The sequence below is a fragment of the Piliocolobus tephrosceles genome, unplaced genomic scaffold (assembly GCF_002776525.5).
Source record: "Piliocolobus tephrosceles isolate RC106 unplaced genomic scaffold, ASM277652v3 unscaffolded_108, whole genome shotgun sequence".
NCBI lineage: Eukaryota > Metazoa > Chordata > Mammalia > Primates > Cercopithecidae > Piliocolobus > Piliocolobus tephrosceles.
The window spans coordinates 999510-1021738 of NW_022291865.1; the positions used below are offsets into that span (position 1 = coordinate 999510).

At 45.4% G+C, this 22229-nt stretch overlaps 1 protein-coding gene across 6 annotated transcripts in view; it reads left to right on the forward strand.

The window, feature by feature from the left end:
- Positions 1-22229, forward strand: part of LOC113219527 (inositol hexakisphosphate and diphosphoinositol-pentakisphosphate kinase 1) — a 45842-nt gene continuing 23613 nt past the window's right edge. For 3 of the 6 annotated variants that reach the window (XR_003306828.1, XM_026447840.1, XM_026447843.1), the window contains exons 1-27: positions 1-120; positions 878-1073; positions 1526-1616; positions 1829-1914; positions 2229-2383; positions 2526-2627; positions 3095-3256; positions 3360-3481; positions 5235-5336; positions 6163-6249; positions 6368-6443; positions 6588-6697; positions 6784-6866; positions 7064-7195; positions 7352-7473; positions 7745-7927; positions 9931-10072; positions 10259-10482; positions 10807-10934; positions 11143-11257; positions 11428-11535; positions 12781-12897; positions 13038-13202; positions 15607-15756; positions 16394-16484; positions 19954-20079; positions 20779-20841. Coding sequence is in view for 5 of the 6 variants with exons in the window: in XM_026447840.1 (XP_026303625.1) it covers positions 67-120; positions 878-1073; positions 1526-1616; positions 1829-1914; positions 2229-2383; positions 2526-2627; positions 3095-3256; positions 3360-3481; positions 5235-5336; positions 6163-6249; positions 6368-6443; positions 6588-6697; positions 6784-6866; positions 7064-7195; positions 7352-7473; positions 7745-7927; positions 9931-10072; positions 10259-10482; positions 10807-10934; positions 11143-11257; positions 11428-11535; positions 12781-12897; positions 13038-13202; positions 15607-15756; positions 16394-16484; positions 19954-20079; positions 20779-20841 (3292 nt within the window). In the remaining variant the exon portion in view is untranslated. Of the gene's footprint in view, positions 121-877; positions 1074-1525; positions 1617-1828; positions 1915-2228; positions 2384-2525; positions 2628-3053; positions 3257-3359; positions 3482-5234; positions 5337-6162; positions 6250-6367; positions 6444-6587; positions 6698-6783; positions 6867-7063; positions 7196-7351; positions 7474-7744; positions 7928-9930; positions 10073-10258; positions 10483-10806; positions 10935-11142; positions 11258-11427; positions 11536-12780; positions 12898-13037; positions 13203-15606; positions 15757-16393; positions 16485-19953; positions 20080-20778; positions 20842-22229 lie in introns of those variants that run through there. The other 3 variants (XM_026447841.1, XM_026447842.1, XM_026447844.1) reach the window with 3 other exon arrangements.

Below are 22229 nucleotides of genomic sequence, written 5' to 3' on the forward strand. Positions count from 1 at the left end.
GAGAGTACCACTGCGCACTTCTTCCTTGGAGCTGGAGATGAGGGGCTGGGCACCCGTGGAATAGGCATGAAGCCAGAAGAAAGTGACAGCGAGCTCCTTGAGGATGAGGAGGATGAAGTGGTAAGAATGGGGAAAATGATGTAACTTGGTGTTGGAGCCTCTGTCCTCGAGAGTTAAGATTCTATTGGTTGGAGATACCTCTCTGTTCTTTTCAAATGCATAGACTCCCTGTCATAAACAGGCCCTATCCTGGTTTAGGGGAGGCAGTAGAGATTAGTTAGGTTGCCTCTCTTAGAAACCCCTGCCCTGGCCGGGTGTGGGTAATCCCAACACTTTGGGAGGCCAAGGCAGCCGGATCATTTGAGGTCAGGAGTTCAAAACCAGTCTGTCCAACATGGTGAAACCCTGTCTCTACTAAAAATACAAAAATTAGCTGGGCATGGTGGTGGGTGCCTGTAATCCCAGCTACTCGGGAGGCTGAGGCAGGAGAATCACTTGAGCCCAAGAGTTGGAGGTTGCAGTGAGCAGAAATCATGCCACTGCACTACAGCCTGGGCGACAGAGTGAGACTCCATCTCAAAAAAAAGAAAAAAAGAAACCCCTGCCCTTAGGATCTTCCTGTTGTCTCATGGTTGTTGGTTCTGTAGCTCTCCTGCTTGAGCACGTATTTCCTACTGTGGAAAGGCTCCTATTCTATAGGCAGTTGGAATCCCTAGCTGTGCCCCAACCTACATCAAAGTTAGGAGGCACCCTTTATCCCATAGGTCCAGAGTCCTGGCAAGAAACTCTGTGCCCTAAGAAGACAAGACAGTGTTCCCAGAAGGGGGTGATATTGGTGGGAGGTTCTTGAGTTTCTGATAGCATTTCCTCTCTGTAGCCTCCTGAACCTCAGATCATTGTTGGCATCTGTGCCATGACCAAGAAATCCAAGTCCAAGCCAATGACTCAAATCCTAGAGCGACTCTGCAGATTTGACTACCTGACTGTTATCATTCTGGGAGAAGATGTAATCCTTAATGAACCTGTGGAAAACTGGCCATCCTGCCACTGTCTCATCTCTTTCCACTCCAAAGGTTGGGGTTTGGGAAGGAAAATGGGAAGGAATGGTGGTGGGAATACTGGTTTGGGACATGAGGTTCTTATTGTCTTATTTCCTTAGTAAAGAGCCGTCAGCTACTTGTGACACACTAGAGAATGGTGCCAAGGAGTTTGCTTTCCCTACATCTTGGAGAAGTTGCTGGGGATATAAAGCCTATAGTCTAACCTCAGGACAACTCTAAGTCTCTTAGGATCTCTGGACAGAATTGGGTCTCTGGAAGGACTGTAAAAATAATTTCTATTTTACTTTCTCTTGATAAATATCCTAGACTTGGGGAGCTGGGCAGAAGAATAAGTGATGGATTGAATGGGTAGAGGAGCTCAGTGACAGCTAGTCGCTTTAATATGTCTTTCTATCTCTCTTGCTCTTTTCTCATTCTCTTTCTCTCCCTTTCTTTGGTCTCTTTATTTTGTGTCTCCATTCCAGGCTTCCCTCTGGACAAAGCTGTTGCTTACTCCAAGCTTCGAAACCCCTTTCTTATCAATGATCTGACCATGCAGTATTACATCCAAGATAGGTATAACTTCCTGTTGACCAGTGAGATGGGCGGCTTTGGGATCATGCATGTTCAGGGAACCCACTCTGAGAGGGGCAGAGTCAAACAAACATGCCTAATTTTTGTAACATAATTTTGTGCCCTGGTGTCTTTTAATCGTGTGCAAATGAAATCCCTAGCCTCTCCCCTTAGTTACTCCCACCTCTCCCAGCTATTTTATTTGGGGGTGACAGGAGGGAGGTGTACCGGATCCTGCAGGAAGAGGGTATTGATCTGCCTCGATATGCTGTGCTCAACCGTGATCCTGCCCGGCCTGACGGTGAGTACCTGGCCTGAGGGAGGGTTAGTCCTGCCTTTCCTTGCTTTCTATGACTTAGCCACGTTTGCATCTTCTAGACGTCTCCTATATACCACCTATCTATGTGGGGTTTTGGTTATTGGATTATGGGTGGGGTTAGAGCCATAAGTCTTCGGACAGAGCCTTGGACCTGTTATATAGAGATTTTACCTCATCTATTACAAAGATATAGTCATAAAAATTTGAGGGTTATAGTGATGAAAACCTGGGGAAATGAGAATTAGTAACATTCCACAACCATAGGCCATAGGAGTGACCACACACCCACCTTTCAGAATGCAACCTGATAGAAGGTGAAGACCAAGTAGAGGTCAATGGAGCTGTCTTTCCCAAGCCCTTTGTGGAGAAGCCAGTGAGTGCAGAAGACCACAATGTTTACATCTACTACCCCAGCTCAGCTGGAGGAGGAAGCCAGCGTCTCTTTCGTAAGGTAGGGGAGACATTTGAGCATCTGGAGAGTCAGAGAGGTAAAAGGGCAAGGATGAGGTTGTGGGGAAGGAAGATGGAGAATTTGGGGACAGAATAGAGAGTTGAGACAACATTGTTTTTTCTTCTTTTTTTTTTTCTTGAAGATTGGCAGCCGAAGCAGCGTTTACTCTCCTGAGAGCAGCGTCCGAAAGACGGGGTCATACATCTATGAGGAATTTATGCCAACAGATGGCACAGATGTCAAGGTTATGGTGGATACAGGGATTGAAGAGGTTACAGATGTCTGAGTGGGGATGGGGTACTTGGAAAGCAGGTGGAAGTATGTGGGGAGGAGGTCGTAGAAAATAACATGATGTGAATGTGATTGGCTTTCATATTCAGGTGAAGATAATGAGTGGAGGATTCAGACATTCACATTTTCACTATCAGAGCAAGGGCAAGGCTGACTTAGAAAAATGGTATAATGTTGGTAAATTATTTTTTAATAAGGACTGTCTGACAGTAGTGGAGTCCTGAGGAGAAATTCGTATGATACTTGAGTAGGGCTCAGTAGGAAAAATGTTGGTCAGTCCCCTTAATGCTCAGGATTTGTTGGTTTTGTTTTTGTTGTTGTTGTTTTACTCTGAAACTAGTGTACAGACCTAGTGCTCATATTGTCTTCTTATATACAGGGTGAGCTGTGGGCATACTCAGTGATGCTATGTACCTGCAGGTGTATACAGTGGGGCCAGATTATGCCCATGCTGAAGCTAGAAAGTCTCCAGCTTTGGATGGGAAGGTTGAACGAGACAGTGAGGGGAAAGAGATTCGATATCCAGTCATGCTGACTGCCATGGAAAAGCTGGTGGCCAGGAAAGTCTGCGTAGCTTTCAAGGTAGAGGAGGGCCCAGGGAGGTTGCGAAATGAGGGAGAAAGGAAGGAACAGGGGTCCAGGAAGAGTAACTGTCTTGTTCTCATCTTTCTTCTTTTCCTTGCAGCAAACAGTTTGTGGGTTTGACCTTCTTCGTGCCAATGGTCATTCCTTTGTGTGTGATGTCAATGGTTTTAGTTTTGTCAAGAACTCGATGAAATACTATGATGACTGTGCCAAGATTCTGGGGTAAGAGACATAGTGGTCTGTGCTGGGGAGAATGGGCTTACAGAAGAATATTTGAAAGTTTTTGCTTTATTTTAAATATCATAAAGATGATTTAAAAGTGAAAAAGCAGGCCAGGCGCGGTGGCTCATGCCTGTAAACTCAGCACTTTGAGAGGCTGAGACAGGTGGGTCACCTGAGGTCAGGAGTTAGAGACCAGCCTGGCCAACATGGTGAAACCCTGTTTCTACTAAAGATACAAAATTAGCCAGGCATGGTGGTGCATGCCTGTAATCCCAGCTACCAGGGAGGCTGTGGCAGGAGAATCGCTTGAACACAGGAGGTGAAGGTTGCAGTGAGCTGAGATCGTGCCATAGTACTCCAGCCTGGGCGACAAGAGCGAAACTCTGTCTCAATAAACAAATTAATTAATTAATTAATTAATTAATTAAATAAAAATAAGAAAGAAGGGGCTCCTCAGGCTCCTTGCCTTTCTAACACTGCCCCTCCAGAGACCATTGTTGTTACAAGTTTTAGACATAACAATTTATCTTTTTCTGCCATATCCAAGCTGTATTTATTTTACTAAATGTGATCATACTATAATACTGCTCTGCAACTTGACTTTCCAAGAAATTTGTCACATAATGTATAAACCATTCAAAAATATATAAGGAATGATGACTATAGTGAGCATCTATGTATTCACCACCTAGCTTATGAAATAAAATGTTAGGAATATAGGCTGGGCATGGTGGCTCATGCCTATAATCCCGGCACTTTGGGAGGCCGAGGCAGGTGGATCACCTGGGGTCAGGAGTTTGAGACCAGCCTGACCAACATGGTGAAACCTCATTTCTACTGAAAATACAAAAATTGGGCAGGCTCGGTGGCTTCCGCCTGTAATCCCAGCACTTTGGGAGGCCGAGGTGCATGGATCACTTGAGGTCAGGACTGGTGAGACCAGCCTGGCCAACATGGTGAAACCCCATCTCTACTAAAAATACACACACAAAAAAATTGGCCGGCATAATGGCGGGTACCTGTAATCCCAGCTACTTGGGAGGCTGAGACAGGAGAATCACTTGAACCCGGGAGGCAGAGATTGCAGCGAGGTGAGATCATGCCACTGCACTCCAGCCTGGGTGACAGGAGTGAGACTCCATCTCAAAACAAAACAAAACAAAAACAAAGAATTAGCCATGGTCAGGTGGGCCCCTGTAATCTCAGTTGCTCGGGAGGCTGAGGCAGTAGAATTGCTTGATCCCAGGAGGTGGAGATTGCAGTGAGCTGAGATCGTGCCATTACACTCCAGCCTGGGCAACAACAGTGAAACTCTGTCTCAAAAAATATATAGATAGATAGATAGATATATACACATACACACACATATATAGGTACATATATGTGTATATATGTACGTATATATATATACACATACATGTATAGATACATCTGTGTAGATACACATACATATGTGTGTGTGTATACATGTATGTGTATGTGTATATATATTTTTATATGTATATTTGTAATTGAAGCCCCTATATACTCCTCCCTGGTAACATCCCCTCCCCATCCCCAGAGGGAACCACAATCCATAATTTGGTGTTTGTCATTCACATATATTTATATTTTTACTGTATATGTATGGGTATTTGTTTGTATGTTTTTAGACTTTATATCAACATATTCTTCTGCCTGCAGCCTGCTTGTTTTTGTGAGCTTCATTCATATGAGTAGTTCTGGTTGATGGCTGCTTTGTTTCTCTTTCTAGGAATACCATAATGCGGGAGCTTGCCCCACAGTTCCAGATTCCATGGTCCATCCCCACAGAGGCTGAGGACATTCCCATTGTTCCTACCACATCTGGCACTATGTAAGCAAAAGTAAAAGATCTGGAGTAACCGACTTAAGACCCATGGGATTCCTTCAGCCAGACTACTGGTTACCTCCTGACCCCACACTATCTGACTAACGGAGCCTGGGCCTCTTATACACAGTCTTCTTAACGCCACTTATATTCCCAGCCTTTTTTGTTTTTGAGACAGAGTCTCGCTGTGTTGCCCAGGCTGGAGTGCAGTGGCATGATCTCGGCCCACAGCAACCTCCACCTCCTGGGTTCAGGTCAGCACATCTGGCTAATTTTTGTGTTTTTAGTAGAGACAGGGTTTCACCATGTGACCAGGTGGATCCTGAACTCCTGAGCTCAAGTGATCCATCTGCTTCCCCATTCCAAAGTGCTGTGATTACAGGCATGAGTCACTGTGCCCAGCCTCCATTTATATTCCTAATCACAGTTTCCTTTTCATTTTCTTTTTTTTTTTTTTGTGACAGGGTCTGGCTCTGTCTCCCAGGCTGGGGTGCAGTGGTGCACTCATGGTTCACTGCAGCCTCTACCTCCTGGGCTCAAGTGATCCTCCCACCTCAGCCTCCCAAATAGCTGGGACCACAGGGATGTGCCACCATGCCTGGATAATTTTTTTTCTTTTAACTTTTTTATAGACAGGTTGACCCTATGTTGCTCATGCTCACCCTGTGTTTCTCCTGGGCCTAAGTGATCCTCCCACCTCAGCCTCCCAAAGTGCTGAGATCACAGGCATGAGCCCTGCTCAGCCCCTCTATTTTTTGACATGTCAAGTAATGTGATGACAGGAGGTGGGATGGGGGTGTGGGAGAGGCTCTGATAACATTTATGATCTTAGGATGGAACTTCGTTGTGTCATTGCAATTATTCGTCATGGGGATCGTACTCCCAAGCAGAAGATGAAGATGGAAGTGAAACACCCAAGGTAGGAAGAGTGTCCTAATTTACACAAATAGGTTTTCGTGAGGAAGACTGCATGGGGGGCAACTTCTGGAGGCTTTGACTGTCTCATCCCACACTGAAGCTTCTCATTACTTCTTCAGGTTTTTTGGTCTGTTTGAAAAACATGGTGGCTACAAGACAGGGAAATTAAAACTCAAGCGACCTGAGCAGCTCCAGGTAAGGTAGTGAATCTGGCCAGGAGGAGCAGTGCTATGAGAGAGAGAGAGGATATGGCATTGGGAGTGTTGATAAGAGACTAGGATCAAAAGGTAACTGTCTAGGACTTGGCCTTCTGCATGGATACCTTATCATTTCCTCCAGGAGGTGCTGGATATCACAAGGCTGTTGTTGGCTGAACTGGAGAAAGAACCAGGTGGTGAGATCGAGGAGAAGACTGGAAAACTAGAGCAGCTGAAGTCTGTATTGGAGATGTGAGAAAGGGGATAGCAAAAGGGAGCCAATAACAGTGAGAGTTGGGGTGCTGGAGCAGAAAATAAACTGTGACTTTATCCTGCAGGTATGGTCACTTCTCAGGTATAAACCGGAAGGTACAATTGACTTACTACCCTCATGGAGTAAAGGCTTCTAATGAGGGGCAAGGTAAGATGTAGTCCCCCTTACCATTACCTCTCAGATCTTGTGTTCTTTTTATTTTTATTTTTTGTCTATCTTCTCTCCCCACCTATAGATGACCTATACCCCAAATTACCTCTCTGGCCTCCTCAGAAGACCTAACATTTAGATGTTCCCACTACTTTTCTTAGATCTAGACCATTCACTGCCCCTTGTTCCCTCAGATCCACAGAGGGAGGCTCTGGCCCCATCTCTGTTGCTAGTACTGAAGTGGGGTGGAGAACTCACTCCTGCTGGCCGTGTTCAGGCTGAGGAGCTGGGGCGAGCTTTTCGCTGCATGTACCCTGGAGGACAGGGTGAGTGTTTTGGGGAGTAAACACAACAGGGCTGGGATAAAAATGATTGGAGAGTAAGTTGGGGAAAATGAAGTGACAGAGACAGTGGGGAAATGAATATTTTTTCTTCACGAGTATTTATAGCAGTCCATTCCTGGTCCCCTGCTTTGTCCCCAGGTGACTATGCTGGCTTCCCTGGTTGTGGGCTGCTTCGTCTCCATAGCACTTTCCGCCACGATCTCAAGATCTATGCCTCTGATGAGGGTCGTGTTCAGATGACTGCTGCTGCCTTCGCCAAGGTGCATACTACAGTTCTATAGTCCCAGTTTCCATTAGGTAGAGAAGCAGAGAGTTTAGAGAACCAGTTGGAGCATTTCAGGGTGCTTGTAGGCCAACTCAGAAGTTTCTGCATGTATCGGACCCATTTTGTACTACTGAGAATGAGCTGAGAATAATCAGTGAGGGTAGGCCCCATCTCTTCAACCAGGTCCCATTCGATCCCTGGGACCATCTAGGCCTAGGGATACTGACCCGCAAGGGAAACAAATAGACCTTGTGCTTTCTCTTTAGGGCCTTCTGGCTCTAGAAGGGGAGCTGACACCCATTTTGGTGCAAATGGTGAAGAGTGCCAACATGAATGGGCTACTGGACAGCGATGGGGATTCCTTGAGCAGCTGCCAGCACCGGGTGAAGGCTCGGCTGCACCATATTTTACAGCAGGATGCGCCCTTTGGCCCTGAGGACTACGACCAGGTCAGGCTCTAAAATAACCTGGATCCGCAATTCCTAGAATTCTCAATAGTAGGGATCAATAATAACGGTATTTACTGCATGCCAGGCACTGTTTTAGTTGTTTTACACATATTATTTAATCCTTACAGCAACGCTTTGAGATACGTACAGGTCCACAGTCAGTTATGCGTAATTTTGAAAGTTAAAAAGATTTTTTTCTTGACATTAAGATTCATTTGGCAGCTAAACCTGACATGAACTGTCATAAGATTTTTATAATCCTTAGTTTTGCCACTTAGTGTAAATAGTCATGCATTTTGTGGCAGAAATATTAATGTGTTTGGTTGTGCCATAGGCCCTGTTGGAGGTATTTTATACATATGACATATATACTGTATTCACTTCTAAATTCCCACACATTCTCATTCCAAAGCACAGCTCAGATCCCAAGGACCCTGAACTAAAGAATGTTTCAGTTATCCATTGTTGCATAATAAACTACCCCAAAACATAGTAATCTAAAACAACAACCATTTTATTATCTCTCACAGTTCCAGGCTCATCTGATCTTGCTTGGAGTCTCTCCTGAAATTGCAGTCAGATATTGACTGGAGCTGGAACCATCTGGAATTTCAGCTGGGATTGTGGGATGGCTGGCTCTCTCCCTCTGCATGCTCTCCCTGTAATCTCAGTGCCTCTTTTCTCCACATGGTTCTTCATATGGTTTCCGTAGCATGATAGTTGGATGTATTAAATGGTAGCTGTAGGGATATTCGAAAGCAGAAGCTTAGAAACTTTCTTAAAGTGTAGGCCCAGAATTAGCACAACATAACTTTGTTATTTTTTATTGGTTGAGCAGTCACCAGGCCAGCCAGATTTAAGGGAAGGGAAGGAAAACAAAGAATTGATGGTGATCTTTAAAGCACTACGAGGACTACAGATCACAAGGACTTTCTTCCCATTTTACAGATGAGGAAACCTAGGCTCAGAAGAATCTAAGCAATTTTCCTCATGTCATCCACCTAATACAAACCCAAGGAGTCTAACTCCAAAACCCGGGCTGTTACATTGCTTTACAGTATTAATTCTAGTATATGCCATCACCCAATATGGTCATTCTTTTTCCTGCATATCTAGGCCACAATTTACCAGGCAGTGGTTTTCTACTCTTCCCACTCCTCGTTTCTCATAGGTTCTTTTAAAAAAAGTTTAAAAATTTAAAATTGTGGTGCTACTTTAACTATTTTTAAGTGTACAGTTCAGTAGCATTACATGTATTTACATTGTTGTGTAACATTTCTGATTGGTTCTTAAATGAGCTAAGTAAGCACATTGCTATGATTCCATGGCATTTTCTGTGTTCTCTGAGTAGGACTTGATAAGGAACAGGACGTTGCTCCTTTATTTCCCAATCTGTTGCTCACTGTCAAACTCAAAAAAGCTAAGGCAGCTTTCCTTTTCTGCCTTGCCTTCTTTTGCAAGCAAGAATGAAACTTGTGAAGACCTAAATAGAATTGTGCATTTTCAGCCACAATCTTGATTCTCCCTCCCCATTTCTCATTGACTGTTACTGTCCTAAAAGCCTGAGTCGGAACCCAGTTCTGAGGCAGCATTTCTACTCTAGGCTCAGGCTAGCATCTTGTTTAGGGGAAGATGATGATGTTATCTCTGATCTCTACTCATGAAAACATTCTGTGGAGATTTTGAGGGATTTTGGTTTAATCCTTATTCTCCAGTATTTTCCATGTGTATTCTAGAGCCCTCAAGAAAAGAACTTAGGTCTGTTTTATTTTCTCTGGACTCTAAGATTCTTAAAATCCATCCCTCTTAGATGACTATATGCTAGAGCAGTGCCCTTACCTGAAGGCCTAGAGCTGCTACTATGCCCAGTAACCTAAGAATGCTCACTGGAGTGAACCAGCATACAGATCTGTATTGTGGGTAGTCTCTGTGTAATAAGCTCACAGGAATCTGGGCAATTAGTGCTGAGCTTATCTTTCTTTTCTTCTCTCAATTCTTTATAGCTGGCTCCCACCAGAAGTATTTCCCTGCTCAACTCCATGGCTATCATCCAGAATCCTGTGAAGGTCTGTGATCAGGTATTTGCCCTGATCGAAAACCTCACCCACCAGATCCGGGAACGAATGCAGGACCCCAGGTCTGTAGGTGGGTATGAATACTATCTTCCCTTCAAGGTCTCGGGTATGGATGGGTTTCTCAGGCATTCTTGTGTCATCTCCTAAATGTCAGAGACCAGGCCTCCTCCTCCCTCTGGTTCTACTTCAGAGTCGTCAGGGTCTTTGGTTGGAGGTAAAATCTTTGATTCTTATCTGATTTCTGCCTTTCTTCCAGACCTGCAGCTCTACCACAGTGAGACACTAGAGCTAATGCTACAGCGTTGGAGCAAGCTGGAGCGTGACTTTCGACAGAAGAGTGGGCGCTATGATATCAGTAAGATCCCTGACATCTATGACTGTGTCAAGTATGATGTGCAGCACAATGGGAGTCTGGGACTTGAAGGCACAGCAGAGTTGCTCCGTCTCTCTAAGGCATTGGCTGATGTGGTCATTCCCCAGGTGTGTCTTGTATAAGGGACCTAGCCTGGGGATGAGGGTGTTGGGAAGGGAAGAGAGAAAAGGTGGAAAGGAAGGGTGATTTGGGACTAGAGGAAAGCCACTTAGAGAAGGAATAAGTTGAGTTTCTACATTTCTCAGGGTCCAGTCTGGCTCTTGGTAAGTACAGGAGGCTAATTCAGGAGACACCTGGAAGAGGGGGAATGTAGTGGACATGAAAGAAGCCCTAGACGTGAGGTGAAGACAGGCATGATCTTGGTCCTGGGAATATGAGGCATGAGAAAACAAGATTTATTGAGGTATTTATTCCTGGCCTATGGCCCCTAGGAGTACGGGATCAGCCGGGAGGAGAAACTGGAAATTGCTGTGGGCTTCTGTCTTCCACTGTTGCGGAAGATACTGCTTGACCTGCAGAGAACCCATGAGGATGAGTCTGTCAACAAGCTGCATCCCCTGTGAGGGAGGGCTGGGAGGGGTGTTGGATGGAGGGAGGGGCATGTCAGGGAGTCTTGGGGGAATCAAGGCTGGGACAGCCTGGGGAAGCAAGAATAGACAAGATTTTGGGATGGAAAGGAGAGAAGTCTTTGAGGTGGGAGAAGAGAGTTTGCAGAAGGGTGGGAGGAGGATTAACTGACTGTGTGAGTGATTTAGCTGTTATCTCAGGTACTCCCGAGGCGTGCTCTCCCCAGGTCGCCACGTTCGAACGCGTCTCTATTTCACCAGTGAGAGCCACGTCCACTCCCTACTCAGTGTCTTCCGTTATGGAGGTCTTCTGGATGTAAGGATCCTCCTTCTTCTTTAGCCTGTGAACAGATTTTTTCCCAGCATTCTTTCACTCTTCTCCTCATGCTTTTTAAATGAAAGCTTTCTCCCTTCTCATTAGCTCCCTGCTCATTCCCTGACTCCCTTTTCCTTAAGCAATGGCTTACCTCTTTTTGCATTTGGTAGGAGACCCAGGATGCACAATGGCAGCGAGCTTTGGATTATCTTAGTGCCATCTCAGAGCTTAACTACATGACCCAGATTGTCATCATGCTTTATGAGGACAACACACAGGTGAGGAGCTAGCAGGTGGGGTATGAGAGGAAGGCCCCTTCTTTTGACTTCTATTTTTAAAAAAACTCACTTATCCTTATAATTTGGAGAATCCAGCTAGGTATGGCACTTAGGCACAGCATGACACAGAGCATCCAGGAGGTTCTTACTGGAACAGAAAATATGTTCTGTGATATTGCTGAGCCAGAGAGATCACCTAGAACACAGCTCTGGCATTAGGAAGATTATGGAATTTGGGACAATGTTATAAGTCTTATTTTCTTTTCTTTTTTTTTTTTTTTTTTGAGACAGAGTCTCGCTCTGTGGCCCAGGCTGGAGTGCAGTGGCCAGATCTCAGCTCACTGCAAGCTCCGCCTCCTGGGTTTACGCCATTCTCCTGCCTCAGCCTCCCGAGTAGCTGGGACTATAGGCGCCCGCCACCTCGCCCGGCTGGTTTTTTGTATTTTTTAGTAGAGACGGGGTTTCACGGTGTTAGCCAGGATGATCTCGATCTCCTGACCTCGTGATCCACCCGTCTCGGCCTCCCAAAGTGCTGGGATTACAGGCTTGAGCCACCGCGCCCGACCATAAGTCTTATTTTCTTAAACGTGGTAATACATATACCTTCTGCATATGGCTCCACAATGATACTTTTTTTTTTTTTTTCGAGACAAGGTCTCACTCTGTCACCCAGGCTGGAGTGCGGGGCTGCAATCTGAGCTCACTGCAGCCTTGCAACCTCCTCCTCCTGGGCTCAAGTGATCCTCTCACATCAACCTCCCGAGTAGCTGGGATGACAGACATGTGCCACCATGCCTGGCTAATTTTTTGTATTTTTTGTGGAGATAGGGTCTCAACATGTTGCCCAGGCTGGTCTCGAACTCCTGGACTCAAGTAATCTGCCTGCTCCAGTCTCCCAAAGTGCTAGAATTACAGGTGTGAGCCACTGCTCCCGGCCCAGAAGATACCTTTAAATGTGTTGTACGCACCCTAGCCAAACTGAGTTATTGTGGAAGGTGATGGGAACGGTTGTAAAGCTGGAAATTCAAAAGTCACGTGCAATGACGAAATCACAAATGGTAGACATGAGGGAATGAGGATCCTGTAAGAGACAATATATAGTTGAAAGGAAGCTGTAACAGGTCAGCCCCGGAGTGGGACAAGACACTGAATTCCTGGGAGGATGAATCCTCTTGAGTTCCTCTCTACTTCCACCACAGTATCCAGCTTCTCCCAACTTCCCCATCTTGTGGTGATGCCCCATAGGATCCCTTATCAGAGGAACGGTTCCATGTAGAGCTACACTTCAGCCCTGGAGTGAAAGGTGGTGAGGAAGAAGGCAGTGCCCCAACTGGCTGTGGATTCCGTCCAGCCTCTTCTGAGGTGGGTCAGAGTGCTGGGATTTGGGACTGAAGGAACCAAGTGGTGGGAAACGGTATAGGGAGAAGTAAAAGGGTTGGGTAGTCTGGGATTAGGAGCTTGGAGGCCATTAACACCTCTCTTATCTGCCTTTTATTGTATAGAATGAGGAGATGAAAACCAACCAAGGCAGTATGGAGAACCTGTGTCCAGGAAAGGCATCAGATGAGCCAGACCGGGCATTGCAGACTTCACCCCAGCCTCCTGAGGGCCCTGGCCTCCCAAGGAGATCACCCCTCATTCGTAACCGAAAAGCTGGTTCCATGGAGGTAATGAGAGGTCCTTGGGAAAAAAATGAAGGGGTGGCAGTGCTCATAGGACTATATCCACAGATCCTCTAGATCCCCTTGGGGGTACTCTTGGGACTTGAAGCAGAGTCCTCCTGCTCTGATTGATGTTTTACTTAATCTCTCTTTCAAGCTGGTCTCTCAATAGAGCTTCTTTAACCTGGTTGCTACGTCTCAGATTAAAGAGTTGCCACTGAGGGGTGCCTGAGAGATAAGGGTTTAAAGAGATAAGATTAAGGAGGAGGGCTCTGGAGGAATTTGACAAGAGAATTTGAAAAATTTGTAGATTTCTTTAAAATGAAATCTAGTAGAAACAGCTTGAACTCTGGGCTAAAATCCCAGTCTGATACTTGGAAGCTGTGTGACTTGCTGGGTAACTTCTCTGCACTTCTCTGGCCTTAACTTCTCTAAGCCTCAATTTTTTTTCACCTCTAAAATGTGAGTAGTATCTACCTTATAGATGCTCAACAGACAGTAATATGGTAACAATACAATTGATATTTAAGGTCTGGCCCTCTCCAGCTCTTGGTCACCTTGGGTAAAAATTATAGCTCAGATAGGAGCAAATACCTGGCACTTTTTCTGTACTGTCGTTCCAGAAAGTGGGTCAGCAAAGAGCTTTGTCTGTCTTCCTCTTGTTCTGATGAGGATCTTTATCAGCATGGGCCTGTATTCTGTTATTCTTGAAGTTTGTCTTAGTTCTGGTTCTAGCTCTTTAGCGTAAAGGAAGTAAGTGTTATTAATCTCACATTATGTCCAGCTAACCATCTGAGCTTTTTTGTTTTGGTCTTTTTCCTGGAAAAACTGTTTCTGTCTTTCGCCCGATTATATCCCCCCTCCCTTTTTTTTTTTTCCTATCTAGCTCCTTCTGTATCACTTACATTCATTTTGACACCACAATTTATCCCTGTCTCAGAGTCTTTGACTATCTGATTTAGATTCTGCTCTGTCCTGATGACTCTGTTCACCTGGCTCAGTGCCAGGTCTGTATCTTAGAGGAATTGGTTTTTCCATTTTAGGGATCTATCAGAAGAATCCATAATAAGCTGACCTAGGTTCAGCAAAAGGTTTGCAGTTCAGATTTTGGAGAAAGCTGAGAAGATGAACTGCAGTCTCTTCTTTTGATTCATCCTTTACTTCCTGATTATTTTAAGGTGAAATTGACATTGGTAATATGCACAGTTTCTTTAGGTAGGATATACATTATTTTCTCTTTGAGTGTAAGTTGGTATCCATAGTACTCTATTATCCTTTATACTCACATGCAGTAGATGACATGGATAGAATGACGCATAATCTTCCATCAGTAAACTGCTCCTCCAAATGTCTTTCCTATTCACACGGTCTGCTAGTCTCTCCTGGTGCTGTTGTGCTTGAACCACGCCCCCCGCCCCCCCCACCATTTTCTTGTGGTTTATGCAGTCATAAGACATAGGCAGCTGGGTGTGGTGAATCACACTTGTAATCCAAACACTTTGGGAGGCCTAAGTGGGAGAATCATTTGAGGCCAGGAGTTCAAAACCAGCCTGGGCAACAGGGCAAGATCCTGTCTCTACAAAAAAAATTTTTTTAATTAAAAAACCAAAAAAAAGAAGGCACAGGCAAAGGAAAGCTCTCAGTATATCATCTCTCAGACTTGATAAGATTGATTTCTTTCTTTCAGGCCCATAGGAAGCTTCCTATTGTAATCACATTCTTTCTTTTCAATTACTAGTGCTGCTTAGACCCTGGCTTATCCGGGGTGATGGTGGTCCAGGATATTTTCCTCAGCTTTGCAAGAAAATCATCTCTCTGCTCCTTGGTCACAAAGTCTTATAATACTAATATTAATATGTATCTTCCGCCGGGCGCGGTGGCTCAAGCCTGTAATCCCAGCACTTTGGGAGGCTGAGACGGGCGGATCACGAGGTCAGGAGATCGAGACCATCCTGGCTAACATGGTGAAACCCCGTCTCTACTAAAAATACAAAAACTAGCCGGGCGAGGTGGCGGGCGCCTGTAGTCCCAGCTACTCCGGAGGCTGAGGCAGGAGAATGGCATAAACCCGGGAGGCAGAGCTTGCAGTGAGCGGAGATCCGGCCACTGCACTCCAGTCCGGGCGACAGAGCGAGACTCCGCCTCAAAAAAAAAAAAAAAAATATGTATCTTCCTTGCTCTATAAATATAGGCATACAACTTGTCCTTCCCTCTATCCCTTCTTCTCCTCTTGTCATCTCATACTTTTTAACTGTTTTAGATTATAAAACTTATGACCTTCATAGCAGCTATGCCCTAGCTGGTCATCCTCTCTAGCCCTGTAACTAGCTGTGCCCTGTGGGCACTGGGACTTTTGGGATCCTGGGGTTTAAAGGAGCCGTGACCGGCTTTCCACCCGGTCTGATTGCAGGTCATGAACATGCAGTGCACGGGGAACCTGGACCTCATCCCCTTGCGGGGACGGTGCCGCAGGAGGTCGGGAGACCTCCCCCGGCCTTCCCCAGCCATCGGCCTACAGCCCCGGGCTGTGTCCACCACTCACCTGGCATCCTGCACACAGGTGTCCCTCCCTACCTCACCTTCCTGTTTTACCTTCTGTCTTTGCCTTTTGGGATCTAGGGACTCAGACACTATCTAGGTGGGATGTGTGTGTATTGGGGGTTGTGTGATTGGGCCCTTGTGGGCATTGTAGGAATTCTGTTTTATGTTTCTAGGGGTGAGATAGTTGGAGGGGAGGGCTTCTTGGTTCAAACAAGAAATGTAGTATAGTTGCAGTAGCCACAGCTGTCCCATGGAAAGAAGAGAGGGTGGCCAGACTTTCTTATTTGTGGCTGAGCCATTGTGTTTGGCTTTCTGAGTCTTGTGGGGGGATGGATACGATTAGGAAACTCTGCTCTGCTGAGAACCAGGAATGGCTTGAATAATGATTTCTCAAACTCAGATTGGGAATGAGAGGGCTCTGGGGAATGGCATCTTGAAAATAGAAGTGGCTTCTAGTATAGAAAGATGCCCCAGACAGTTCCCTCCATAAAGTGCATTTTCTGTTCCCTTTTCATCCCTCTTCTCCTATAAATCCTTTGGTTCTTCCAAACTTTCTAACATTGCTTGGCTTTGTAGGGACAGGAATTCAGAACCTGGGTTTTATGCTTTTGGGTTGAGGTGGCAAAATGATTAATCATAGGGTCCTTTTTCTGCAGGTACTTTCTGAGACTTCATCCTCAAGGCCTGGTGGCTACCGGCTCTTTTCATCTTCACGGCCACCCACAGAAATGAAGCAGAGTGGCTTAGGTATGGTTTTGCCAGCATTTCTCACCTATTGTTGGAAAAGTTGTCTGTCTGTTCTTCAGAGTTTTATTGTGGGAAACCTTTGCGTTGGGGTTTGGGACCATCCAGTCAGTGGAGTGTCATCAGGTGGGGTTAGGGAGGATGAAGTGGGAGAAGCCATAGTTAGATGTGAACTTGGATCTCCGATGATTGTTCCATCCCAGGAAGGTGTTTATCTCTTGGGTTTCTATACCAATCACATTTCCCTGGCCAAAGGGCATTTTTCTGGCTTTCCCTCTCATTCCTTATCTGTCCCTCCAGTCTAGCCCAGACCTTAAGGGGCCATGGAGACTCTGAACCTTCAGAGTTATCAGAGACAGAGCTATAAATAGAGGTACTTGCAACCCTCATAAATGTATTCCTCATTTGAAGAATTGTGCCATGTCTTCCCCTGAAACCTGTGTTTTTGACATCGCCACTCTTGCCCTTCCTACCACCTTGCCCTTTCCTCCATCATCACCTAATTCTGTAACTTTTTCCCCTTCCTTCTGGAAAATTGACAAGTCTGAGACTGGTGTAGTGGCAGAGGCATCTCTCAGGACTCTGAGGAAATGTCTCTTGATTTTTGGATCCCTGGAAAGGGGTAGAGAACATCATTCAACTTTTTTTGAGAGCACAGACGGCAGGAAGGACCAAGCCTCAGAGGGTATTGTATTCTTTGGGTGGGGGGCGGTCCTTGGGAGAAACTATCTCTGAGCACAGTGCCTTGTGAGCCAGTAACTAGAACTGGAGGTCAGACATGATTGTGTGGGGTCTAGACTTGGTCCTCTTGCTCTTTCTATCTTGTCCTATCATTCTATTTAGCGCCTCTAATTTTTCTGTTGCTTTTGTCCTTGGCACCCATTTTCTTGGTCCCAAAATGGTCAGCTTTTGGACTAACAAGAGGGAGAAAGGTTTTGGTAACTTTCCAGGCTAATTTTATGAGAATAAGTTGCCTTCTAGATTCCTGAAATGAGATAGATAGTTTGGGGCATGAGAAGTAAATGACAAGTATGTAGATCTGGCCAGGCACAGTGGCTCATGCCTATAATTCCAGCACTTTGGGAGGCCGAGGAAAGCAGATCACTTGAGGTCAAGAGTTCTGAGACTAGCCTGGCCAACATAGTGAAACCCCATCTCTACTTAAAATATAAAAATTAGCTGAGCATGGTGACACATGCCTGTAATCCCAGCTACTGGGAGGTTGAGACAGGAGAATTTCTTGAACCTAGAAGATGGAAGTAGCAGTGAGCTGAGATTGTGCCAGTGTACTCTAGCCTGGGTGCCAGAGTGACACTTTGTCTCAAAAAAAAAAGGAAAAAAACAAAACAAAACAAAAAACAAAACAACAATAGTGTAGATCTATGACATGGGCCTCTCTTCCCAGAAGTCCCAGTAAAGAATAGGTTCCAGACAGACTAGAAAAGAGGATAGGTGTGTCTGGCCCAGTTACATGGGTATGCTTACAAGAACAAGGCAGAAGTGTGGACATGGAGCTGGTTGGCAGATGGTGGTGGTAAGGTAGAGACCACCCTCTGAGATGATCTGAGGACTGGGCAGAACAGAGTTGGCACGACTGCACCAGAAAAGTATTCAGTGGAGGAAGTGTAAGTAGGACAAAGCTTGGGGTGGTCTGGGATAGAGCCAGCTAGTTTTAGCTTCGCTGAAGAAAAGCTGTCATATTTAGCAACTGTTATTACTCTCTGGAATCTCATTCCAGAGCCTGTTTGAACATGAAAGGTGGAGGAAGTTGCTGTATAGAGGAGAGGTCCTGAATTCCTGGGTTGGAATCATCAGCCATCTGAATCTGAACTTCCTGATTGCTCTGGTGACCCCAAAATCCTGGGACCCCTGAAACCATGGTCCCTTCTTGGTGGCCTCAAGGGAGTTGAACTCCTTTCCACTCCATCCATAGGGAAACCCTATGAATGTTAAGTCACAAGCCAAATCCAGGGTCTTGGCTAAGATGGATTTGGAAATAGGGAGGCAAATCCTGAGAACTTGGGTGTCAGTCTTGTTTCTTCTTGACAACTCTGTCCTTATAGGCTATAGTAGGAGAAGGGACCGTGGAGTCCTAACCCTCCTCTAGATCAAATGTTGGGGACAGTGACTGGTCTGATTTATTCCATACTTCAGAGAATATTCAAATTTTATTTAATCTTCTCATTGGCAATGGAGTTCTCTTTGCTTTCTTTGAATTTATATGTGTGGGCAACTGGCTTGGAGCATAGGTTTATGAGATAATACACCTTTGAGAGCAGAAAAAAACATGTCTTTATGTTGTTTCCTGTATTCCTTCTTAGTATGGTGCTCATCACATAATAGGCATGCTTTACATACAATCAATTGATTCTTCACATGCCCTTCAATTTGTGTCCATCTTGACTTCAGAAACTGTGCTGGTTCCCAAAAAATAGTTATTTATTTTCTAACAATACAGTTGGTCCTCAGAGTCAGGAGACCTGGATTCTAGTCCAGCTTAACTTCTAAAAAACTATGTGACCTTGAGCAAAGGAGGTCCCTTTTGGATCTCGGTTTCCTCATCTCTAAAATGAGAAAGTTGAACTGGATGGTCTCTGAGTCCCTTCTAGCTTAAAAAATTCAATGAGACTGGGGCTGTGGCTCACACCTACAATCCCAGCTTTATGGGAGGCCAAGGTGGGAGGGTCACTTGAGCTCGGGAGACCAACTGGGCAACATAGTGAGACCTCGTTTCTACTGAAAACTAAAAAATTGTCCAGGCATGATGGTGTATGCTTGCGATCCCATCTACTTGGGAAGCTGAGGTGGGAGGATCACTTGAGCCTGGGAGACCAAGGCTGCAGTGAGCTATGATTGTGCCACTGCACTCCAGCCTGGGCAACAGAGTTAGATCCTGTCTTAAAAAAAAAAAAAAAAAAAATTGTGAGCCTCATACTTTCATTCTTGGGAAAGGTAAAAAGGCCTGAAGGGAAGGGATGCTGGATGAAAAGCTTAGGAAGGATCGGAAGGGTGCCAGCTGAGTGTTCAGAATCAGTCTTCTAGCTTCAGTCAAAGGCTTTTCCTTTCAAACCTACAAGGACTAGATTTCTGAGTTTCTTAAGCTATATATCCAGGGTAAGGGGTGCCCAATTAAATCTAGGGGGAATCTAGAGGGACGTACCTATAATTTGAGCATTTCTGAGAGCCACCTGGAGAGCACAGTCTATCCCTTTCAGTAGCGTTGAATCCCCTAATATGACTAACCCTGCATTTGTAGTGGCCTCTTGTCTCTGCCATGTAGCTCTTCAGAAGAATCCCCCTTTTGCTTGCCCACTGTGACTATGCAGAAGTGTAAAGCCATTTGTGGAATGGCCACATGGTGGTGGCTCTGAATGGTTGTGTGTGTGTCTTGATGTTATCATGTGAAGTTGTGTATAGTTCTGTGTGATAGTTGTGGCTTTACCTGGCTACTAACACACTCCCGGCCTTGCAGGCTCACAGTGCACAGGGCTGTTCAGCACCACAGTGCTGGGTGGCTCCTCCAGCGCCCCGAATCTTCAGGACTACGCCCGCAGCCATGGCAAAAAGCTACCACCTGCCAGTCTGAAGCACCGAGATGGTATGTGGGTGGGTTTTGGGGGATAACTCCTTTTTTCACTTGTCTCTCAGCAAGGACATAGCTCACGAACTATTCATGCTTAAGATGCCATTGGCCTTATAACAAGTTTTCTTCATCAGTAATAGATAGGAGAAGGCACCAGGACCCCTTCCACCTCTCCATTTGCATTCCCTCTTGCCATAAAAATACTACTTATTTATGCTTATCCCTTCATAATCTCCCACATACAGTCCTGCTGCATCAGTTTGTACTCTTTCCTGGATTCTGGCCTGTAGGGGTAAGGACCAAGGAGGATGATGCATGGTTGGGAAGAATATAGTGAAACCTCAAATAAAATCCAGCAAATTGGGTTTAGGGAAGGGAATGTTGCTCAGCTAAGGCAGAAAAGATAATATGGAAAGAGACTGGGGGAAGGGATAAATATTTCTGTGACGATTTTATTTCCAAATGACCAGAAAGAGGGCACAGTGGTAAAATTAGGGTTGTTTGTAGGGGTGTATTGTGGTAGAGATGACACATAGATTCCTAAGAGATTTACCAAAGGAAGAGACTGACATGTGTTAGTTAGAAATCCAAGGGATGGGGAGGGGAGCAGGACAGATAACTAACTTTAAAGAACAGACTATCTTGCGGGCAAACTCCAGAACAGAGGGTGGGGACAAGGGTGGGTATAATCCCCATGATGTCTTTTCTCTCCAGAGCTCTTGTTTGTCCCGGCCGTAAAACGATTTTCTGTGTCGTTTGCAAAGCATCCGACTAACGGTACGTTTGCTTCTGACTCAATGTCATTCCTCCTCACCATGTCACCTCTAGACACTTGACTCTGAGTTTTGACACTGACTTTGCCTCTCCTTCCACTGTGTTGACACCCTGCTGTCTCTGAATGAGCCACTCACTAAGTGTCCCTCCTGGGATGGTTTCCTTGTGATAGCCTTAGTCTTGGTTGCAGCCTGGCTTCCCCATCCCGGTGGCAACTCAGGGTCTTACTTCCATAATCACCGTCATCACTTTTGTCAGCATCACCACCAAAACACCATCAAAACCTCTCCCTTTCCTATCACATGACTGCCAGGCTGTGTACAGATATGATGGTTCCCCTTCTTAGGATGGGAATAGTGTTTCCTAGGTTGATTCCATTTCTTCTCTTCTCCCATACCCCCAATTCCTCAGCTTATATAACTTTGATCTTTCTGTTTTTTCTCCACTCTTTTGTTGGGGTGGATGTGGATAACTAGTTTGTTCCTCTTTTGGAGCAATGCTGCAGTTCCCAGCTCCTAAGCCTACTTATATGGGTGTTAGTCTTGAGTATATAGTTTCCCATCTCCATATTTCTTTCTCCTGCCATTATGTGTATGTTGTGTGGCTCTTGTGCTCCTGACATTTGCTTTATGTTACTACTAACCTAGTGCCTGGGCCTAGAAAACAAGAGCCCAGGTTGCTTTGGGATAAAAAATAAAAAGAAAAGAGTAGGAGGTAGTAGGTAAAAGAAAAAGGACCGTACCTTGAGTTTTTAAGTGTAGTTTCCATGTGGCACCAGCCTACCTATGAGATGTCTGCTGGGGATTCTGGGGGAGCTTAGGAATGAATAATATTTTAAGAACATTGAAGAGCCGGGTCTGCCCACACTGCGGTGGGAGAGCTTGGAGATCTCTGTAAACCATAAATTGAGGGGTATGGTCTCTTTGTAGGGTATAGCAGGAGAACCGAGGCTCACTCTCTTTGTAAGTTTTATCCTTGGTATCCTTATTTTTCTCTCTGTATTGTATTTTGTCTTCAAGGTGAATCTGGTTTTTTAGGTATGGTTTTCTTCTATTCAAGAGCTAAGACTCTCTGAGGGAAGTAAAATTAGACTAGAAAACCTCTATATGCTAATCTCCTATTGCCTAGCAAGTGACAGCTGCTAGATTTTAGCCCAGTCAGGTTGTACATCTTCACAAGGCACTGCTGAAATCTCTCCCTAGGTTGACTAGCCTATGCTGGCTCAGTTTATCCCTGCCCCCAGGCTCCCAATTGTGCCTGTGGCAGGAATTCCCATTCAGAGCCTCCTGGGTGTGCCCGCTCATTTAGCCTCAAGCTCTTCTGTCCTTCATGTGCCACAGCCATCTCCAGAATAGAACCTGATGCATCAATAGCACAGCCTGGGACTTGGA